This window comes from Schistocerca serialis, chromosome 2 (assembly GCF_023864345.2).
Source record: "Schistocerca serialis cubense isolate TAMUIC-IGC-003099 chromosome 2, iqSchSeri2.2, whole genome shotgun sequence".
NCBI lineage: Eukaryota > Metazoa > Arthropoda > Insecta > Orthoptera > Acrididae > Schistocerca > Schistocerca serialis.
The window spans coordinates 546,470,071-546,490,738 of record NC_064639.1 but is presented as its reverse complement, the minus strand read 5'-3'; the positions used below and the strand labels follow the sequence as shown (position 1 = coordinate 546,490,738).

The window sequence follows — 20,668 nt, the reverse complement described above, 5'->3', positions numbered from 1 at the left end:
GAGACCTCTTTATAAGTGAAAAACAACTGCTGAAAGCTTTATATTTTAAAATTAGTTTTTCATGGGACAGTTACCCTCTAGCTTCTAGCTTCTTGGAGTAACATTTTTATTTACTAAGCCACCCTCCTCTCCCTAAAAGTATGAGGCATGAGCAACAACATGAGGAACAGTAGTACTAGTGTAACGATAAGAACTGAAGAAGAAGTCGTGGTGGTGATGGTGGTGGTGGTGGTGGTGGTGGCAGCAGCTGAGGCTGTAGTACTAGTAGTAGTAGTAGTAGTAGTAGTAGTAGCAGCAGCAGCAGTGGGAGGAATGGGGGAGAGAAGGAGTGAGAGAGAGAAGGAGAGAGAGAGAGAGAGAGAGAGAGAGAGAGAGAGAGAGAGAGAGAGAGAGAGAGAGATGTGGGTATGCAGGGTAATGGGGGAGGTGTTGGCCACAAGGGGCATAATAAAATGAAAGAAGGATTATGAGGAACAGGAGTGGAGGAGGAGGAGGAGGAGGATTAGGAGGAGGAGGATGGAAATTGATAAGAGAGAGAGAGAGAGATGTGGGTATGCAGGGTAATGGGGGAGGTGTTGGCCACAAGGGGCATAATAAAATGAAAGAAGGATTATGAGGAACAGGAGTGGAGGAGGAGGAGGAGGAGGAGGAGGATTAGGAGGAGGAGGATGGAAATTGATAAGAATAGGAGTAGTCTGAACAGAGCAAAAATTGGGAAAGAGGGGCAGTTAGTCCACAGAGAAGTGTGAACATCATATGAATATTAGGATTAAAAAAGAGGAAGGATGGAAGAAAGAAAGAAAAATTAAGACTTAAGGTCTCATCAAAAACAGGCTCACTAGATTGAGTATGAACTTGGATTATAGAAGAATACGAAAGGAAATGTGTTCCTCCCTTTTCTGAAGAACTGTGCCAGTAGTTGCCTTATTCAGTTTACAGAAATCAGAGAAAATCCTTGTTCTCCAATCTTACTTAGTGTGGAAAGATGAGAAATTGGAGAGGATGATGAAGTGGGACAGAAGATTTGTAGGGGGCAATAAGAAAGAGAGGGAGAAATTTGTGTGCATATAAGATTGGGGGAAAGATGAAATTCAAATTATCATTCATACCTGTATATTTGAGTAATCAAACATCAAAGAGTGTGATTTCCCAACTTAAGTGTGGGAACTTAGAAGAAACCAACGGAAATCTGCTTGGACAATGATCATTTGGATACTAACTAATCATAACAGGTGGTAGTTAACAAGAGAAATTCCAGATTTACCAATGGTGGTGCCACCCACAGGTAGACACCAGCAAGCCATGCCTCAACTGCATGGTTATGAGACATTATCAAGCTCACTATGTCTGTACTGAATACTGCCACAACATTCTCAACATTTTTTACTTAGGACTGGACCCAGCATATCAACTCTGGGCTACTAACTTTACCCACCTACTAATGAGTTTCACTTTGCCTTCACTTCTCTTCTCACCACACGTTCATTCCACAAAGTCCATGCCTGTACAGGCCAGGATATTTTCTGAGTCATAATGCTTTCTGGTGCTCTGCCATACTAATGCAATCACCTTCGCAGCTACTTCTGTTGTGTCACACAAGATGAAACTGTGCGCTACCAAGTGACCCATGCTATCTGCCAATGGTTGCATTTACAACAGTTGCTGATCACTCTCTGTTATGAAAAATCGGGCCACATTTTCCTGTTAAACAACCTATACACTTATCAGCCCATTTGGGACAAGGAACTGTTTAGTTATGTTTCAGACTGTCACACAGTCATCAGCGTACTATTCTTTTTTCCTTCACACTTTTAATTTTTCATGCACTGTTAGTAAATTTATGAGAGACTAAAGTTTTTGCCCACCACCACAACAGAAACTGCTTTGTTCCCTGGAAAGTTTCCCTGGATTATTTTTCTTTTGTGAAACTCTGTTTAGTAAGCTATACATAGGTTTATGTTCCAGATTTCTCTGCATAAATAGTAACAAATAGAGCATTCTTCACTGGGAATATGGAAAATGAAGAGAATAATAGATGGGCAATATCCAAATGAGGATATTCACTATAGTATATTTATAGTGGTGTCTCTTGATCAACAAATGCTAGTATTAATAAATTCAATGTATACTTCACATTCCTGATCTTTCTATCCAGTTTTGTCTCAATCAGCATCACTAGAGACAGAAACTTCAATACCACAATTTCTTCTATCCCATTGTTTTGATTTCCTCATTTTGTGCCAATACACACAAAAAATTAAATCCAAAATGACACTTGCACAGCAGGTAGCATTAAGTGTATTAATGACTATGGCACAGATTGCTTTCCTCTGAGAATATACTGTCCTGCCTGTCTAACAAATTATCAGCGACAAAAGATCTCTATTCCTTTGTTTACCTCTCATACATCTACTAACCAGCACAGTCTCAGAATTATCAACTACTCCAGTCCTTTGTTTGTGAAGACAGATTCAGATTCTTTATTTGCTGTTTACCACATACCAGTCTCTCAGTGATAGTAAGTTACAGTTGCGATCAAAGTATTAAATTCAATGTTCACATTACAGGTACAAATTAAGTATCTTATATACATTTATAATCTTAAATATTAATATAAACATTGTCCATAACATAAAACTCTTTTGCATTGTAAAATGGATTTTTTTTGTTTTCCAGTCATGTGGTTTAAATTTTAATTTTTTAAATGGCAGGCATCATGCAGTGAGAGGAAACCTGTTAAACTATCCACTAAATAGACTCTTGGCATTTCAATATAGCATTACAGTAAATCCTACCACTCATATGAAGTACTAATTTCTATTTTATGGTTGTTACTACCCCATCTGTGTGTTGCAGTTGAGAATTTTTTTGCAAGTCTGAACTAGCACACCATGCAGAGAAGTCTTTTATTCCATTTCATTAGAAGTAAGTGTCTTATACACTCTTTATATCATAAATGGTCTTTGTATTATTTCCCTATAACTTCACTGGTTAACAAGTCCTAAGCCCACAAGTGCAGTTCATGAATGTTTATGTATTTACAACATAGTTTAATTAATTCTAAATATATTTGTTAAAGTACATTTTAAATTATATGAGACCCACCTAAATGTGACACACATCTTCTGAAGTTCTGTTCTGTTGGATGCTTTTTCTGTCTGTCTTGTTATATACATAAATATAAAACAATTTTCTTTCCTGTAGTAGGTGAGTATGCTTGGAAACAGCCAGTGTCTGGGAAGCTGAAGTTCCTTTAAATATTACGTTTCAAAGCAGAAAATCATGGCTAAAGGCCTCATATCAGAAAGCAATCTGGGTTTTCACATCATTTCACCCCAGAATTACCAACTGATATTTGGCCTTGAGCCACAGTTTCAATTACCTGCAAGGGGCGTGTCTTACACCATCTTGTGCCCAAATGCCAACTGCGTCTTGGAACAATGCAGCCTACTAAGAGCTAATACTAAGGAAATCAATGTGTAATGCATTGCTTAATATCTTATTATACACAAAACAGGAAAAAGGCATCATATATTCTTATGGGATATTGTGCAGTGTGGGCCATGAGAGTTTTTCCCATACAAAATGCAACAAACGAACTAGAAATATAATGAAGCAAACATGAAAATAGCTGTGCTAGCTATAAATATAGTGCATTTTGCATGCTATACCAATGCAAAATTCTTCTATCTAAAAATTAATACTTATGTTTGAAACAAGTTTTAAGAAATTCACTAAATACTTGGATACTGAACCTTGTGGAATAACTCACATAGAATAACAATTAAACTCTCAATAAACCAAAAATAACAAGAAGTAACTACAAAACTATACACAAACACTTAAAATCTATAAGTTAGATGTTCTAAAACTCTGCAAGGAATATTCGTGTTCCTGAAATAAAAAATGAAATTTTAAAATGAATTTTAAGAAGATTATTTCCATCATTTAGAGGTAATAAGACGATTCCACAAATGTTTGAACTGCAATGTAAATCAAATGTTAGATTCCTGTAGTTTTGCTTGAATGTTAAAAAACGCAAGGGGTGGAATGAGGGAGAAGTAATAAATGGATGGTGATGGATTAATGGGGATGATGTGAGAGGGAAGAATTAGATGACAAGTCAAAAGAGAAGCACAAGTAGTAGCATAAAATGGCACAGGAGCATCAGGAAGCACAGCTACCCAGTATATATAGCAACAGCACCCATTTGATACACTGGAGTAAAGAATGAAGAAAAGCATGTGATCTGTAAATTTTATAAAATTTGAATTCAATTTTCATCTGTTTCGTTGAACTATCAGGTTATCCATACAAATACACTAGTTGTGTGTAGCTGTTGACTGAAGATTCATCCCACTCTCTTTCTACACTTGATAAACTGATATTGGAAATATGCCAAAATTTCACTGACAAACACATTTCCAACAATTAAGTTAATTTCAGTGCATTCATCAACATACTGAATGTGAGGGCCAGTATTGAAATACATCACAAATATATGTATATCAGTGAATGATGACTAGTGTTCTAACAAAATATGAAGCCTAAAGAAAGTTGCCAGCAATGGTAACGCATAGATTTATATCTGAATTTCTGCATCATATGAAGGGCCAATTATGATTTCATGGTGGCAGCAGTTTAAATTAGGAGCTACCCTGCATCCAAAGTGTACACTACAGCCATAAGGGATCATTTGAAGGCAGCAGAGCTACCAAAAAAAGAAGTGCTGTTTACACCTCATCAACATGTCTCTGATGATGTAGTACACAATGCAACTGGAGTGATGAATGGTGCAAAACTGGGTTTAGTGATTGAGAGCAGATGATAAATTTGAATCAGTAATGGTTATTTATGAGTGCATTGTTAACCAGAATGGTGGAAACTATCTGTGTACCTCATACAATGACTATAGACCAACTTATTGCAACATGGTGCGAGAAACTGTACCCTATAATAAACTTCCATCTCTGTTGGTTGTTGAAGGAGCACTGAACAGTGCAGGTTATGTCCTGAATCTAATCCAACCAGTGCTGTTGCTGTTCCTGAAACGACTGAAATGAAAGTGAGTGATCCTCTTCCACAAGACAATGCTTGTGTATACCGTTCTCAGATAACCATATTGAGTTTTTAAGATGTCTGTAAACTCCTCTGGCCAGCACAGTCAACAGACTGTCTCCATTGAGCATCAATTTGGTCTGTACTACTGGCAAAATTTGGTGGAAGAAATGTGAACACTATCTCCCAAGATGACATCCAGCACCTGTATGACTCTCTCTACATAAGACTGGAAGGCCATACTGTACCTACGAGGAGGAATATAAGACACTGAAATTGTTCTTCAAGACAGTCTGTCTTCGACATATTTGCTCCCTATATTTTTTTATACAATACGAACTGTGGGGTATGCATCTTTTCTGGAGATATTCATTAAGTGAATTTTGACTGATTACTGGCAAAAAGGTTTGATTTTCAGTCCAGATCTGATATGGTCTCCTAATTTCCTTCTTTTCTTCAAACATGGCTGCCTAGTGAGGGGTGTCATAATAAACAGGGTATATATTCACAGATGACTGGTTAACAATATGTAAAATGAACCTTTTCTAAGTCTGAATTCAATGACTACTACCCTTTATGTACTTGGTTTTCTGATTTGATTGGTAAACAAGGTAATGATCATGTATAGTAACAATGATAGGCATACATGTTGAGTTGACACGATCCGTACCAAGGAGTAAACAGGAAAAGAAACAAAAAGTGACACAAACACTTTCTCTGGAAACCACAGCTCCGTTCATCCAGTAAATGAGAAGAAAAATTTGAAAAAGCAACACTGTTCATAGATTACACAGGAATGTAAACCAGCCTCAATGAAGCTAACAAGGCGAGGTCCCCAGCAGTGGGACCGACTTTTTGAAACCAAATATACTGTGACATAGGTTGAGATCCCAGGTATACACCCTGCAGCCATTCACCCTGGTGGTCCCTCGTTTGCGAGAATTTGACAAAAAAAAAATTCAGGGCTTTATGTTACGTTAAAAAAGTCTTATTACATAGACCTATTGTGCGATGTAGTGAGGTTGAGGGTTCAAATCTCATCAGGTGCAGTAATTTATTTTTAAATCTTGTATCTAAATGACTCTGATCATTATTTTTTTCAGTTCATTGGTTTAAATTTAACTTTTTATTTCTAATCCTTTGTCACATCACTTTAATCCCTGTATGAACTTTTTCATCATTTCATTTTTTTCTTTATGTCATTCTTTTTCCAAGAGGAATTTTTTATGAATATGAACTACATTATATTTATCTATTTCAACATTTAATTATCTGAAAATTCCTATCTATCACTTAAAAAAACAAAAGATAAAATGATCTATTTATATTGACTGTGCAATGTTTTGAAAAATGTCTTTTTCATTAGCAGAGGTGCTATTATTATTATTATAATTATTATTATTATTCCCCCCCATGAACCATGGACCTTGCCGTTGGTGCGGAGGCTTGCGTGCCTCAGCGATACAGATAGCCATACCGTAGGTGCAACCACAACGGAGGGGTATCTCTTGAGAGGCCAGACAAACGTGTGGTTCCTGAAGAGGGGCAGCAGCCTTTTCAGTAGTTGCAGAGGCAACAGTCTGGATGATTGATCTGGCCTTGTAACACTAACAAAAACGGCCTTGCTGTGCTGGTACTGCGAACGATTGAAAGCAAGGGGAAACTACAGCCGTAATTTTTCCCGAGGGCATGCAGCTTTACTGTATGGTTAATGATGATGGCATCCTCTTGGGTAAAATATTCCGGAGGTAAAATAGTCCCCCATTCCGATCCCCGGGCAGGGACTACTCAGGAGGACGTCATTATCAGGAGAAAGAAAACTGGCGTTCTACGGATCGGAGCGTGGAATGTCAGATCCCTTAATTGGGCAGGTAGGTTAGAAAATTTAAAAAGGGAAATGGATAGGTTAAAGTTAGATATAGTGGGAATTAGTGAAGTTCAGTGGCAGGAGGAACAAGACTTTTGGTCAGGCGAATACAGGGTTATAAATATAAGGTCAAATAGGGGTAATGCAGGAGTAGGTTTAATAATGAATACAAAAATAGGAATGCGGGTAAGCTACTACAAACAGCATAGTGAACGCATTATTGTGGTCAAGATAGACACGAAGCCCATGCCTACTATAGCAGTACAAGTTTATATGCCAACTAGCTATGCAGATGATGAAGAAATTGAAGAAATGGATGATGAAATAAAAGAAATTATTCAGATAGTAGCGGGAGACGAAAATTTAATAGTCATGGGTGACTGGAATTCCATAGTAGGAAAAGAGAGAGAAGGAAACGTAGTAGGTGAATATGGATTGAGGGTAAGAAATGAAAGAGGAAGCCGCCTGGTAGAATTTTGCGCAGAGCATAACTTAATCATAGCTAACAATTGGTTCAAGAATCATGAAAGAAGGTTGTATACACGGAAGCAGCCTGGAGATACTAGAAGGTATCAGATAGATTATATAATGGTAAGACAGAGATTTAGGAACCAGGTTTTAAATTGTAAGACATTTCCAGGGACAGATGTGGACTCTGACCACAATCTATTGGTTATGAACTGTAGATTAAAACTGAAGAAACTGCAAAAAGGTGGGAATTTAAGGAGATGGGACCTGGATAAACTGAAAGAACCAGAGGTTGTACAGAGTTTCAGGGAGAGCGTAAGGGAACAAATGGCAGGAATAGGGGAAAGAAATACAGTAGAAGAAGAATGGGTAGCTTTGAGGGATGAAGTAGTGAAGGCAGCAGAGGATCAAGTAGGTGAAAAGACAAGGGATAGTAGAAATCCTTGGGTAACAGAAGAAATATTGAATTTAATTGACGAAAGGAGAAAATAGAAAAATGCAGTAAATGAAGCAGGCAAAAAGGAATACAAACGTCTCAAAAATGAGATCGACAGGAAGTGCAAAACGGCCAGCAGGGATGGCTAGAGGATAAATGTAAGAATGTAGAGGTTATCTTACTAGGGGTAAGATAGATTCTGCCTACAGGAAAATTAAAGAGACCTTTGGAGAAAAGAGAACCGCTTGTATGAATATCAAGAGCTCAGATGGAAACCCAGTTCTAAGCAAAGAAGGGAAAGCAGAAAGGTGGAAGGAGTATATAGAGGGTCTATACAAGGGCGATGTACTTGAGGACAATATTATGGAAATGGAAGAGGATGTAGATGAAGATGAAATGGGAAATAAGATACTGCGCGAAGAGTTTGACAGAGCATTGAAAGACCTGAGTCGAAACAAGGCCCCGGGAGTAGACAACATTCCATTAGAACTACTGACGGCCTTGGGAGAGCCTGTCCTGACAAAACTCTACCATCTGGTGAGCAAGATGTATGAGACAGGCAAAATACCCTCAGACTTCAAGAAGAATATAATAATCCCAATCCCAAAGAAAGCAGGTGTTGACAGATGTGAAAATTACCGAACTATCAGTTTATTAAGTCACGGGTGCAAAATACTAACGCAAATTCTTTACAGACGAATGGAAAAATTAGTAGAAGCCAACCTTGGGTAAGATCAGTTTGGATTCTGTAGAAATATTGGAACACATGAGGCAATACTGACCCTACGGCTTATTTTAGAAGAAAGATTAAGGAAAGGCAAACCTACATTTCTAGCATTTGTAGACTTAGAGAAAGCTTTTGACAATGTTGACTGGAATACTCTCTTTCAAATTCTGAAGGTGGTAGGGGTAAAATATAGGGAGCGAAAGGCTATTTACAATTTGTATTGAAACCAAATGGCAGTTATAAGAGTTGAGGGGAATGAAAGGGAAGCAGTGGTGGGGAAGGGAGTGAGACAGGGTTGTAGCCTCACCCCGATGTTATTCAATCTGTATATTGAGCAAGCAGTGAAGGAAACAAAAGAAAAGTTCGGAGTAGGTATTAAAATCCATGGAGAAGAAATAAAAACTTTGAGGTTCTCTGATGTCATTGTAATTCTGTCAGAGACAGCAAAGGACTTGGAAGAGCAGTTGAACGGAATGGACAGTGTCTTGAAGGGAGGATATAGGATGAACATCAACAAAAGCAAAACGAGGATAATGGAATGTAGTCGAATTAAGTTGGGTGATGTTGAGGGTATTAGTTTAGGAAATGAGACACTTAAAGTAGTAAAGCAGTTTTGCTATTTGGGGAGCAAAATAACTGATGATGGTCGAAGTAGAGAGGATATAAAATGTAGACTGGCAATGGCATGGAAAACGTTTCTGAAAAAGAGAAATTTGTTAACATCGAGTATTGATTTAAGTGTTCGGAAGTCGTTTCTGAAAGTATTTGTATGGAGTGTAGCTATGTATGGAAGTGAAACATGGGCGATAAATAGTTTAGACAAGAAGAGAATAGAAGCTTTCGAAATGTGGTGCTACAGAAGAATGCTGAAGATTAGATGAGTAGAGCACATAACTAATAAGGAGGTGTTGAATAGGATTGGGGAGAAGAGAAGTTTGTGGCACAACTTGATTAGAAGAAGGGATCGGTTGGTAGGACACGTTCTGAGGCATCAAGGGATCACCAATTTAGTATTGGAGGGCAGCATGGAGGGTAGAAATCGTAGAGGGAGACCAAGAGATGAATACACCAAGCAGATTCAGAAGGGTGTAGGTTGCAGTTGGTACTGGGAGATCAAGAAGCTTGCACAGGATAGAGTAGCATGGAGAACTGCATCAAACCAGTTTCAGACCTGAAGACCACAACAACATCAACAATGTTATTATTATCATCATTTGCATGGTAATTGTCATACAAACACTTAAAATATAACCTAAATACCTACTGCATTAGGGACAAAAAAATGCAGAAGAAGATTTTATATGAAAGAAAGGTTTGCAAGTAATACAAAGTTCAAGCAAATTCAGAATTAGATATAATGAATGCAATAATGTGGAGAAAAAAAACAGAGCAATAATACAAAATAAATTAATACAGAAAAGTAATTAAAACATACGAACAAAGAGTTCAAGTGGAAAAAGAACGATAGGAAGAAAAATGAGAAAAAAATGAAGAAGTTGATGTTACGATTAAAATTATGTGGAAATGGACTGGAAATAAAAAAGTATATTTAAAGCAATTAATTGAATAAAAACGATGATCAAAGTAATTTTGATAAAGATTTAAAAATAAAAAATTGCTACACCTGACAAGATTTGAACCCGCAACCAACTGCAAGTGAAGCTATTAGCCTATTCATTATACCAAACAACTAGACTATGTAATGCAACTTTTTTAATGCTATTGAGTGTCACAAAAAATTCCAATGTATTTTTTGTAGATTTTTCAAAAAGTTGATCCCACCACTGAGGACCTCTCCTTGTAAGAGACAACTGGACAAGATGAGAGAAAAAATTCTTAGGCCTATTGCCGCCATTAGATAAGTAGAATTTGTTTCTATAATTGACAGTAATTTAATTTCAAAGATATTTTTAAATAAATATTTCAATAAATACATAATTAAAGCTACTTGTTATAAAAAAAAGCTAAAACTGGGAAAATGTGTGAGCACGAAGTACTTACACATTAAATACAGGGTATATGAAAAAGAATCATGCAATTTAAAAAAATCACAACTCTTATGTTATTTGAGATGTGTGTGTTAACAACGTACTGCTGCAAAGAGCAAACTCTCAAATTTTATATGGTTTCCGCTAGGTAGCAGCAGTGTGAACTCACTTCAGTTCTGGTAAAAATGGTGTCAGGATGACAGAAAACGTTTTCTGTTCTATGTTTTGCACTGTACGGGTCAGTAATAACTGTTCAGCATGACTTTCTTACTAGGTATGGTATGGTTCCTCTACAACACAGAGCATTAGATGATGGCATGAATGAGTCCGAGGAACAGGTTGTTTGTGTAAAGGCAAATAGCCGGGCCGTCTCCAAGTGTCTGACACAGACATCGAACGCATCCGCCATAGTTTCACAAGGATGCTGTGCATCTCAAGGGGGCATATCAAACACATACAAAAAGGTATGAAAAAAATTTTTTGGGTTTCCTGTTCACCAAAAAACAAAATTCATTCTATATGTTTATTAGTTTCAGAAATATAGACATGCCAAATCAGATGATTCTTTTTGATACAACCTGTGTTTAGCATCATTTGCAAACTTGAAAATACCATTTACAGTTACAACACAGAATTAGACCAATTACTACAAGGTGAATGTAAGTGAACTTAAAGAACTGTTGCAAAGTCAGGACAATATCTTAGTTTAGTAAATGTATCAAGAAAGTGTTATTCCTAAACATTTCTGTTACCACCAACAAATAGTGAGCATTCAGGGTGAACATTTAGGGGATATGTTGTACCACTGCAAATCTAATCTATGCTGAAAGCATGGTAATGGTGATAGGAAGCACGTATTATGGTTCAGTAGCATGTTAAAAAGATGCAAAGACTTTATTTTACAGGTCCATCTTGATCACACAAACTTTTACACTTCGCCATTATTGGTTTTGGTTACTACCATCTTCAAATCATAAAATATTCTGATGTAGTATCAACGTCAAACTAAACATTTAGGTACATAGTAAGCACTGGTGATAATCAGATTATACAATAAATACCGGACGCATTCTGATCACCACCAGCACTTACTATGTACCTACATGTTTAGTTTGATGTTGATACTTCATCACAATATTTTATGTGACGATGGCAGTAGCTGAAACTAGAAATAATGAAGTGTAAAAGTTTGTGTGATCAAGACGGACCTCTAAAATAAAGTGCCAAAAATATGATCATGGACTCATTTTCAGACTTTATGTTTTCAATTGATAAAATGCAGAGACCATTGGAGGTGTAAAAGAATCCATAACTTTGCTTGTCTTATTAGCATGTAATTGTCAGCAGACTTCTACAAAAGTGCCTGCATCCAGAAGATATTATGATTTCATCAAGCAATATGTTTCACTTGAACAAATATGACATTGACAGTAATGTCATAAAATACTTTATGCAAGGATGAGTTTGCCAGACTTGCACAAGATGAATATGAAATTAAACTGAAATTAGCAACACATGTCATTAATGAGAGATTTTCTTGTAGAGAGAGAGAGAGAGAGAGAGAGAGAGAGAGAGAGAGAGAGAGTTTTAATGAAATGAAATGTTTTACTGAAGGAGATTTTGCTGTTTCTGACCAGATTAATTTCTGAATATAAATACTGAAGTGTTTTACTGGAGAAAATTTTGCTGTGTCTATACAGATAAATATTTCAACCTAAACACACAAACGTGGTATTCAAGAATATCCATAATGAATAAGTTTAACAGATCAATATTTGTTGTTGCTTAGTAACTGAACTTTTCAGTTATTTGTGGGATATCATAGGACATATCATTTTATATACTTGTTCACAATTCCCACTATTAGTCTCATAGAATCTAGTAGTACAAACACAAAGTGAGATACATAATGTGAAATAAAGACCATGTTCCCATAAAAATATTCCAGGAAAAGGACTGGGATATATAAAATGTAAGTGGAAATACTGCTACTCATCTAAGTGCAACAACCTTTTGTATGTGTAGCAACTAAAGTCAAGAGCCAGAAATGCAGAGATTGTTTTAATTTGTAAAGTTCTGACAAGGATAAAATCAACAAAAGTTCTGATAAAACGTGCATATCAAAAATCAAGAGGTGAGCTCAAAAATGCACAAACAGAACTAATGAACGCTAACATAATAATATGTATACCAGTCAATGAACTGCAGAGACATGACACAGTTAGTAAACACATGGCCCATAGTGAATTTAACCACTAAAACAGCACTTCATTTAAAAGTTTCATGGTGTCTTGGATAAACAATGGTTTTGCATAAAGCACGCATTTCACATGGCAGCAGATGTAAGTGATTACGATGCACTGATACAATACAGCTGATAAAGAAACGTATCTACAAATGCATCACTAATAAGGCAATCAAAGTTTTAGAAAGCCATACAATGAAGCATGAAAATAAGGTAATTTTTGCCTCAGATAGCTATGGCAGAAATTATTCTGTAAGCATGATAAATCTAAACATAGAAAAGTACAAAATTTGTAGAAAAGTAATGACAGGAACCCCATAGACTGTAGTATTACAGAAGTGCAGTGCTGTACTTAAACTTACAGAGGAGGAATATGCTGTCATTTTAAGAAGCACCAATGACAGGGCAAAAAATTATGCAAACATTACATTTTGTTCACTACAAAAGTCTTTGTTGTCCTGCAAAAAAATAAAAGTGCAGGTAGCATGAGTACCAAACAATCATGACCTTGTAGACTGGTAAGGTGTTAATCAAGCAATCTGACACATGATCACAAAACTAAATAATTGGAAAAGGCTTTCAAAATACAAGTAACTAAACTAGTTAAATAATTCAACAAAGTATCTTTCCTAAACCAGTAAAATAAATGTCAGCAGGAAAAATAAATGAAAACAAACCAGCAGTTGGTTGTGTCTGAAAAGACCTCACTCAAGCAGTCAGGTTGAATGGCTGTAAGAATGCAAGAACTCAAGCACAAACAGTGGGACCATCACACAGTGCCTATATCTCTGAGGAAGAGGAAGAAGCTTGTATGTAAACATTTTACATTTATGGTCCTTCCAGTATGAACAAGCACAATAGCATCGTGTGCGTGTGTGTGTGTGTGTGTGTGTGTGTGTGTGTGTGTGTGTGTGTGTGTGTGTGTGTTATTCCAGTAACTGTGAAAAGTGTAAACATTAAACCATAAAATTTAGAATGTACAAGTTGCATGTTATTTTGCTTACGGTGGTTTGGTTGCTTCTGAAAGTTTTGAGTGCTAATGAGGCTTGCACGGTCTATTCTGGATTTCATTAACATCATCCTTTAACACCCATGTTCAAAGCTACTGAGACTCTGCTGAAAGGTATCCTCCTTTGTGTTATTGTTAAATACCGTATGCCGGACAACAGTCTGTACAGGTGCCAACTTATATACAAAAGCTGAACCAGTTCTTGCGAAAGAGGTGGTCAACAGAAAGCCCGCATCAGCTGTAGTAACACTGTAAATAGACATCACAGGCAGCATGACAGCCCCATATCAGCTATCTCATTCTCATCAAGGAGGATAACTTGCCTCAATTAGTAAAAGGCTAGGTTTCATTAAGGACCTATTCCCTGATTGTAATAAGCTTGGATGTGCAGTGGTAGTGAAAACCATGGATGAGCAGAGGACCAAGTGAAACTGTGGCCTCGTCTTGAGCAGTCAAACAATAGTTACTTATCAATTGACCATTGGGTACTGCTACACAATGAATTGTAACTGCCAAATTGAAAATTATAAAAAAAAATACAATTTTCACACACAATGTTAATTTAAAAAAAAAATGTAAATCTTTCCTTGCAGGCTGGCTTCTTGTTAGCATGAATTTTCTAACTGTTGTTATGTATATTAAATGTTAAATATTTTCTAATTTCATGTTCATTTGTACATACAGTAATACTTTATTTGTTAATTGTTTTGTCTGTTAGGATTTTGAGTTTGTATTTTCCATGTGTTTTGTGAATACCTATAGGCTCACTTCTGTTGGCAGTTTACAGTGGCAGATTATACTATTAATCCGTTTTTGGATTTTGCTGATACACTGTTGTCACTTCCATAAATATTTTGTAGTAAGATTACATTATAGTGATGTAAATGTATTTACTGAAAAAAATTAACTGGTAATTTTTAAAGTTTGTTGCAGCTGTTTGTGGTGATTTCAATATATAAATGGCAAAAATAATATTTTTTAATAATTTAATACCATTAAAGTTATACTGTACAAATAAGTGTGCTAATGCAGGGATGCCTTCGATAATATATTATCGTGAATTTGAATAAAAATGATTTTTACAGTTAGATTTTTAGGAGCATATCGTACAGTTTTCAAGCTAATAAAGACTTTTTACCCATATGCACATTACAGCATCTCAGTAAGAATTCAAATCAACGTTTAAATTCTTTCCTCTTAAAAACCCACTCTTGAATTTCATTTTTTTCTCTGAAAGAACGTGTTTTAATAATATGTATTTTGCATATTAGTGTTAGTTCAGGTGTTATTAGTTCATATGTTACCAACAAAGGAAGAATGAAGCTCTTATACTTAATAGTCCAAATTTTATTGCAAATTTTACAGTTCTATGATTTAGTTTGAGATCTGTCCAGTAGTAGAGTAAAATTATATGGTTGTTTGCACAATTAAAAAGAAAGAAGGGAAAAATAATTGATGAGGCTCTCAAAATTACAAATGAAGATGTCCTTGTAAGAATAGGGGAGGCAAGAAAACTATTGTAAATTATAAGGCAGTTCAGTAACATAAAGATGCTGTACACCAGTAGAAAGTTCCTCCTAAAATTCAAAGAATATGGTCTCTCAAGAAAGTGGAATAATTTAAAACTCCTCCCAGTATCTTCCCACCTTTCATAAGCATTGCACAGACCACAAATTTATAATAATTTGAGCAAATGCTGCAGGGTACAAGCAGTTGTTCTTCCTACATGCTGTCCTCAAGCAATGCAAGCAAGGGAGCAAATAATACTCTTAAAGCATTTACCTTTGACTATTATTATTGCTCTGATTTGCAGACTATTCACCCGTTAGCAGGAAAGTCTTAGAATTATGAAGTGAAAAAGCTGTCTACACATTACACTTGGTATCTCTACACACAACAGTTCAATATATGCCTTGAGCAAACTGTTTATTGATGGCTCAACATTATTGTGATTAATATTCAATGGGTAAATGGCACAAAAGAAGTAACAGAACAATGTATTTTACCATTATAATTTTCTCACAGTGTTCAGTTACCAGAATAAAGAAATTCTGACTCTTCTCTCTCTCTCTCTCTCTCTCTCTCTCTCTCTCTCTCTCTCCCTCTCTCACACACACACACACACACACACACACACACACACACACAGAGAGAGAGAGAGAGAGAGAGAGAGAGAGAGAGAGAGAGAGAGAGAGCATCTATTTCATGCTTTCAAAGAAAGAAGAAAACTGTGCAGCTAGTAGACTTCAACAGTAAGTGCTACTCTGAAATATTGGCAGTTTTATGGTACCTTTCTCTTTCAGACTAGCTATGGTTTCTGTTTTCCTATCAAGTTGCTCTCCGAGCCTTGCTGCTGCACTGAGCCCTTCATTAGCCTTTCCCAGCTGCATCTGTAAGGAATCACAATCATCATACATGAAAAATAAACCTTGTAAGGGACTGTAATCTAATATTTCACTTGCTAGCATAATAAACTATAAGGTAGTTAAGATAAAACACACACACACACACACACACACACACACACACACACACACACACACACACACAATTTTTTATTGCACCCCAACGTTCTTTTTATTTCCACACTGTTCGTTTCTCCATAGTTCAGTCGTACCTTTACCCTTTGTCCCAGGTACAAGTTCTTTATAAGTCTCTGATCTCTCCAATTGATTCATATTTCCTTAACGATGTTCATCAATATATTCCAATTGACTCGTCGAAGGCCTTCTGCCAGTCTATAAAACAAGCACACACTTCTTTGTTAACGGCCAAAACTCTCTCTGACAATATCCTCATCATGCCAAGGGTGTCTCTGGTAGCTTTTCCTTTCCTGAATCCAAACTGGTCTTCTCCCATCACTTTTTCAATTTTGTTTTCCAACCATCTATTTAGTATTCTTGCAATGATCTTTTCCACATGCGATATCAGACTTCAACTTGTATGGAGGAATGCTGGCGAGAGAAGCACTGAAAGGCTGCGGAAACTTCAAAGTAGGAGGATGTCTCATCAACACCATTAAGTATGCAGACGACCTGGTAGTGCTCGCCAAAAATCAGAGACAGTTGCAACACATGATGAACAATTTGGTGGAAATGGGAAGAAAATACGGCATGGAAACCAACATCGAAAAATCAAAAGTGATGTGCGTACCAAAACGTGAGAAAAACTTGAAGATAACTGTTGACAATCAGGAACTGGAAAATGTGAATCAGTTCAAGTACCTGGGAAGTTTTATCACAAAGGATGCCCATTGCACCAACGAAATCTGAGCAAGAATCGCCATGGCCAAAGCTGCTTTCAACAAGAAGAGGACTCTGCTGACCAGCAAGTTGAGTTTGGCATTGAGGAAAAAACTGATAAAGTGATATGTTTGGAGCATTGCACTGTATGGAGCAGAGACATGGACCATGAGAAAGAAGGAGAAAAAATACTTAGAGAGCTTTGAAATGTGTTGCTGGAGGAGAATGGAAAAGATCAAGTGGACAGATCGCATAAAAAATGACAATGTACTGCGAAGAGAAGAGAAGTATTCTGCGTACAATTCTTCAGAGAAAGGCCAACTGGATTGGACATGTACTTAGATACGAGGGACTCATATATGATGTCATAGAAGGGAAACTCAGAGGAAACGCAGGATAAGAAAGAAGAAGAATTCAACATCTGGACGACATGAAAGATGGAAGGAGATGCAACAGACTGAAGGAAGAAGCTGAAGACAGGGAACAGTGGAATCAGAAATTCTCCGTACGAAGACATGGACCTGCCACTATGCACAGAATACTACATAATAATAATAATAATAATAATAATAATAATAACATTCTTTCCTGTATACCTGTCCATCCTATGAGTTTCTGGAACCAAGAACACTCCATGGTATTGCTTGTTCTCTTGCAACTACTTTTAGTAAGAAAATATCAAAACAAAAGATGCTTTGTAAGCTGCAGTTAATGCACAGCCCTGGATGCAGTCCACGTTTTCTTTACAAGAAGATACACAATGACTGGGGATCAATGGAAACTGCCTAGGGCAGTTTTTCTGTTTGGATGTCCAAATGTGATCTAATGAACTGTGGAGAAAGAAGAGAATCACCAATAAATGGGGAATAAATAAGGAGTTTCAACAGCAAGAACCTCTGTCATTTGCAAAATAACCTACCACTTCTGACTAATGAGGAACATTTTATTATAACAAAAGATTTGAATTTACAGTTTAAAATATTGTTTTTAAGCTTCCAGGACCTAACTGTCACTGGCATGAAATGTATGAGAGAACACCACACCTATCTATACAGATCTACTCTATAGGTTTGCTACTATCAGCTAACGATGCAAAAGCAGACTGCCAAAACAACATTGCTACAAACTCCGAAAAGTCACTTTACATGTCAGGAAAATGTCTTCTCATATAACAGTTTTGAGCATAACCAGATAAAAAAACCGTCATCAGTGGGGTTTGAACACAGGGCCTTTGGTACAATGACCTCATGCTCTATCAACTCAACCATGCCAGATCTGCATAATAATCACTCGCAGTAGCTCTGTAGTTCTAGTGTTACTTTTAATTATTGTTTATGCATGTTTTTCTGGACAACAGTATGTAGTAGAAACTACATTGGTGTTTTGATTGATACTCTATTGACATACAATGTTTGGTGCAATCTGGGTTCTGACATCTGGAGGTTTGGGTGCCAGATCTCTATGCAAAACTTGACACGAGCAAAGGAGAGAGTGACATTTATCGACTAGTTAAATCAAAGCATCAAGAAATGAAAGATATGCAATGTTTTTATGGCATCAATGATAAAATGGGTGAGCTGCTGGTCAAATGGAGGAAAGCAAGGCAACACTTGCAGAGTTTCCCTGAAACAGTTTCAACTGAGAAATTTCCGTATCCACTAATGCTAACCCTGCCAGCTGATGAAGTCAAGAAAATTTATATTGGCAGAGTTGTAATGGCTCTGAAGGAGATGGAGACCGGGAAATCCAATGGCCCCAAATAACCTTCCAGCAGAGTAATGGTGCTCTCAGCAGTGGAATGCAGCAGGTGGGATAACAGATCTTTTCAACAAGATCATCATAGAAGGTCAAATACTAGCAGACTGCAGTGGAGCATCACTGTACCAATGATCAAAAAAGAAAGGACCCCCCCCCCCTCCCCCAAATGCTCTAATTATTGCACAATTAGATTACTGAGCCAGGCGATGAATAACTTCAAGCACATTCTCAACAAAAGGATTCACAAGACAACCAAAATCATAAGGAACCAAGCAGCATTTGTGAAAAATCGTGGCACAACTGACACAATCCATGCTGCATGGCTGTTGGTTGAAAAATACTAGAACTAACCACTGGACCTTGCTTTTCTAGAAATCGAAAAGGCTTTCGACCAGGTACCGCATGACATAATCTGGTTAGTGCTTTGAGAAAATGGCATTCCAGAGTTCTTTGTTAACTGTGTATGGTCTCTGTATGTCAAGCTGAGGAGCTATGTCCAAGCAGTTGCAAGACCAAGGACCATCAAGTGACTTTCAAGTCACAGTAGGAGTCGGAGTCCACTAAGGCTCAGCTTATGGACACTGTCACATGAGACTTGCACATGCCATTACATGGACACTTCTCTATGCTGATGATGTCATGGTGGCTGCAGAGAACAAGTTTGGTCGCCAGTGCCAAACACAAGAGTGGAAGGACCAAGTTGTATGGTATGGCCTGCAGCTCAATAAAAAGAAAAGTGAGTACTTGACATCAAATTCAGGAGAAATTGGGATCATCAACATTGACAGAGAAGATCTACCATGAATACCAAAATTTTATCATCTTGGTTCTACACTCTGTAGTGATGGCCAAGTGACAGGCAAGGTCAAGGCAAGGGCACAGGCAATGTGGATGAAGTGGTGAATGACAACAGGCATTGCCTATGATCATCAGGTCAAGGATCATCTTAAATCAACGACCTACTGGACTGGCATCCACCCGTCACTCTCTATGGCACAGAGTGTCAGCCAGCTACAAAACAGGCAGAACAATGGCTGGGGGCCATAGAGAGGAAGATATCTAGATGGACTCGTGGCATCACTTGACATGATCATGCTTCAAACAATACTATCAGCAGAACATGTGAGAAAGCAACCTGTGATGGTTTGAACATGTGCTGTGTATAGAGGATGATACTACAGCAAAGACAGCCTACACAATGGCAGTGTTGGGAAAGAGACCCCAGTAACAACCAAGACAGAGACTGGCCATACACTGCACATGACCTGAACACTGATAATCTTCATCCAGACATGGCTAATGATCAAACAAAATGAAGACAGCAAATTCACTCAGTGGACCCTGTCAAATGGGACAAATACTAAAGAAGAAGAAAAAGAAGCAGAAGAAGTTGGTTTACTTTCAGCAACCTGGCATTCATAAATGATTAAAATGGCTGATAGGGTAGGACGGTCAGTACATAACTTATTCTCCAGCATGGAGCCCCACCACAGATTAGCATTACACAATTTTGGCAACCAACATCCAGCCAGAAAAAAATAACAGTATCACTATGTAACACATATGTATATGAAACAGAAATGAATAATTAATGTAGTGAGGTCACAGAGTCAAATATGACACAGTAAAGCCCCAAGAAAAAAATGGCTCTGAGCACTATGGGACTCAACTGCTCAGGTGATTAGTCCCCTAGAACTTAGAACTAGTTAAACCTAACTAACCTAAGGACATCACCCACATCCATGCCCGTGGCAGGATTCGAACCTGCGACCGTAGCGGTCTCGCGGTTCCAGACTGCAGCGCCAGAACCGCGCGGCCACTTCGGCCGGCACAAAGCCCTAAGACTTTAAATAAAGATTTGTTCCACATG

General features: G+C 37.4%; 1 protein-coding gene across 2 annotated transcripts in view; it reads right to left on the bottom strand.

Moving 5' to 3' along the window:
- The window catches only part of LOC126457525 (thyroid receptor-interacting protein 11-like), a 467,726-nt gene that overhangs the window by 45,266 nt on the left and 401,792 nt on the right, over positions 1-20,668 (bottom strand). For both annotated transcript variants that reach the window (XM_050093868.1, XM_050093869.1), the window contains exon 19: positions 16,089-16,188. In XM_050093868.1, coding sequence (XP_049949825.1) covers positions 16,089-16,188 — 100 coding nt within the window. The remainder of the gene's footprint in view (positions 1-16,088; positions 16,189-20,668) is intronic.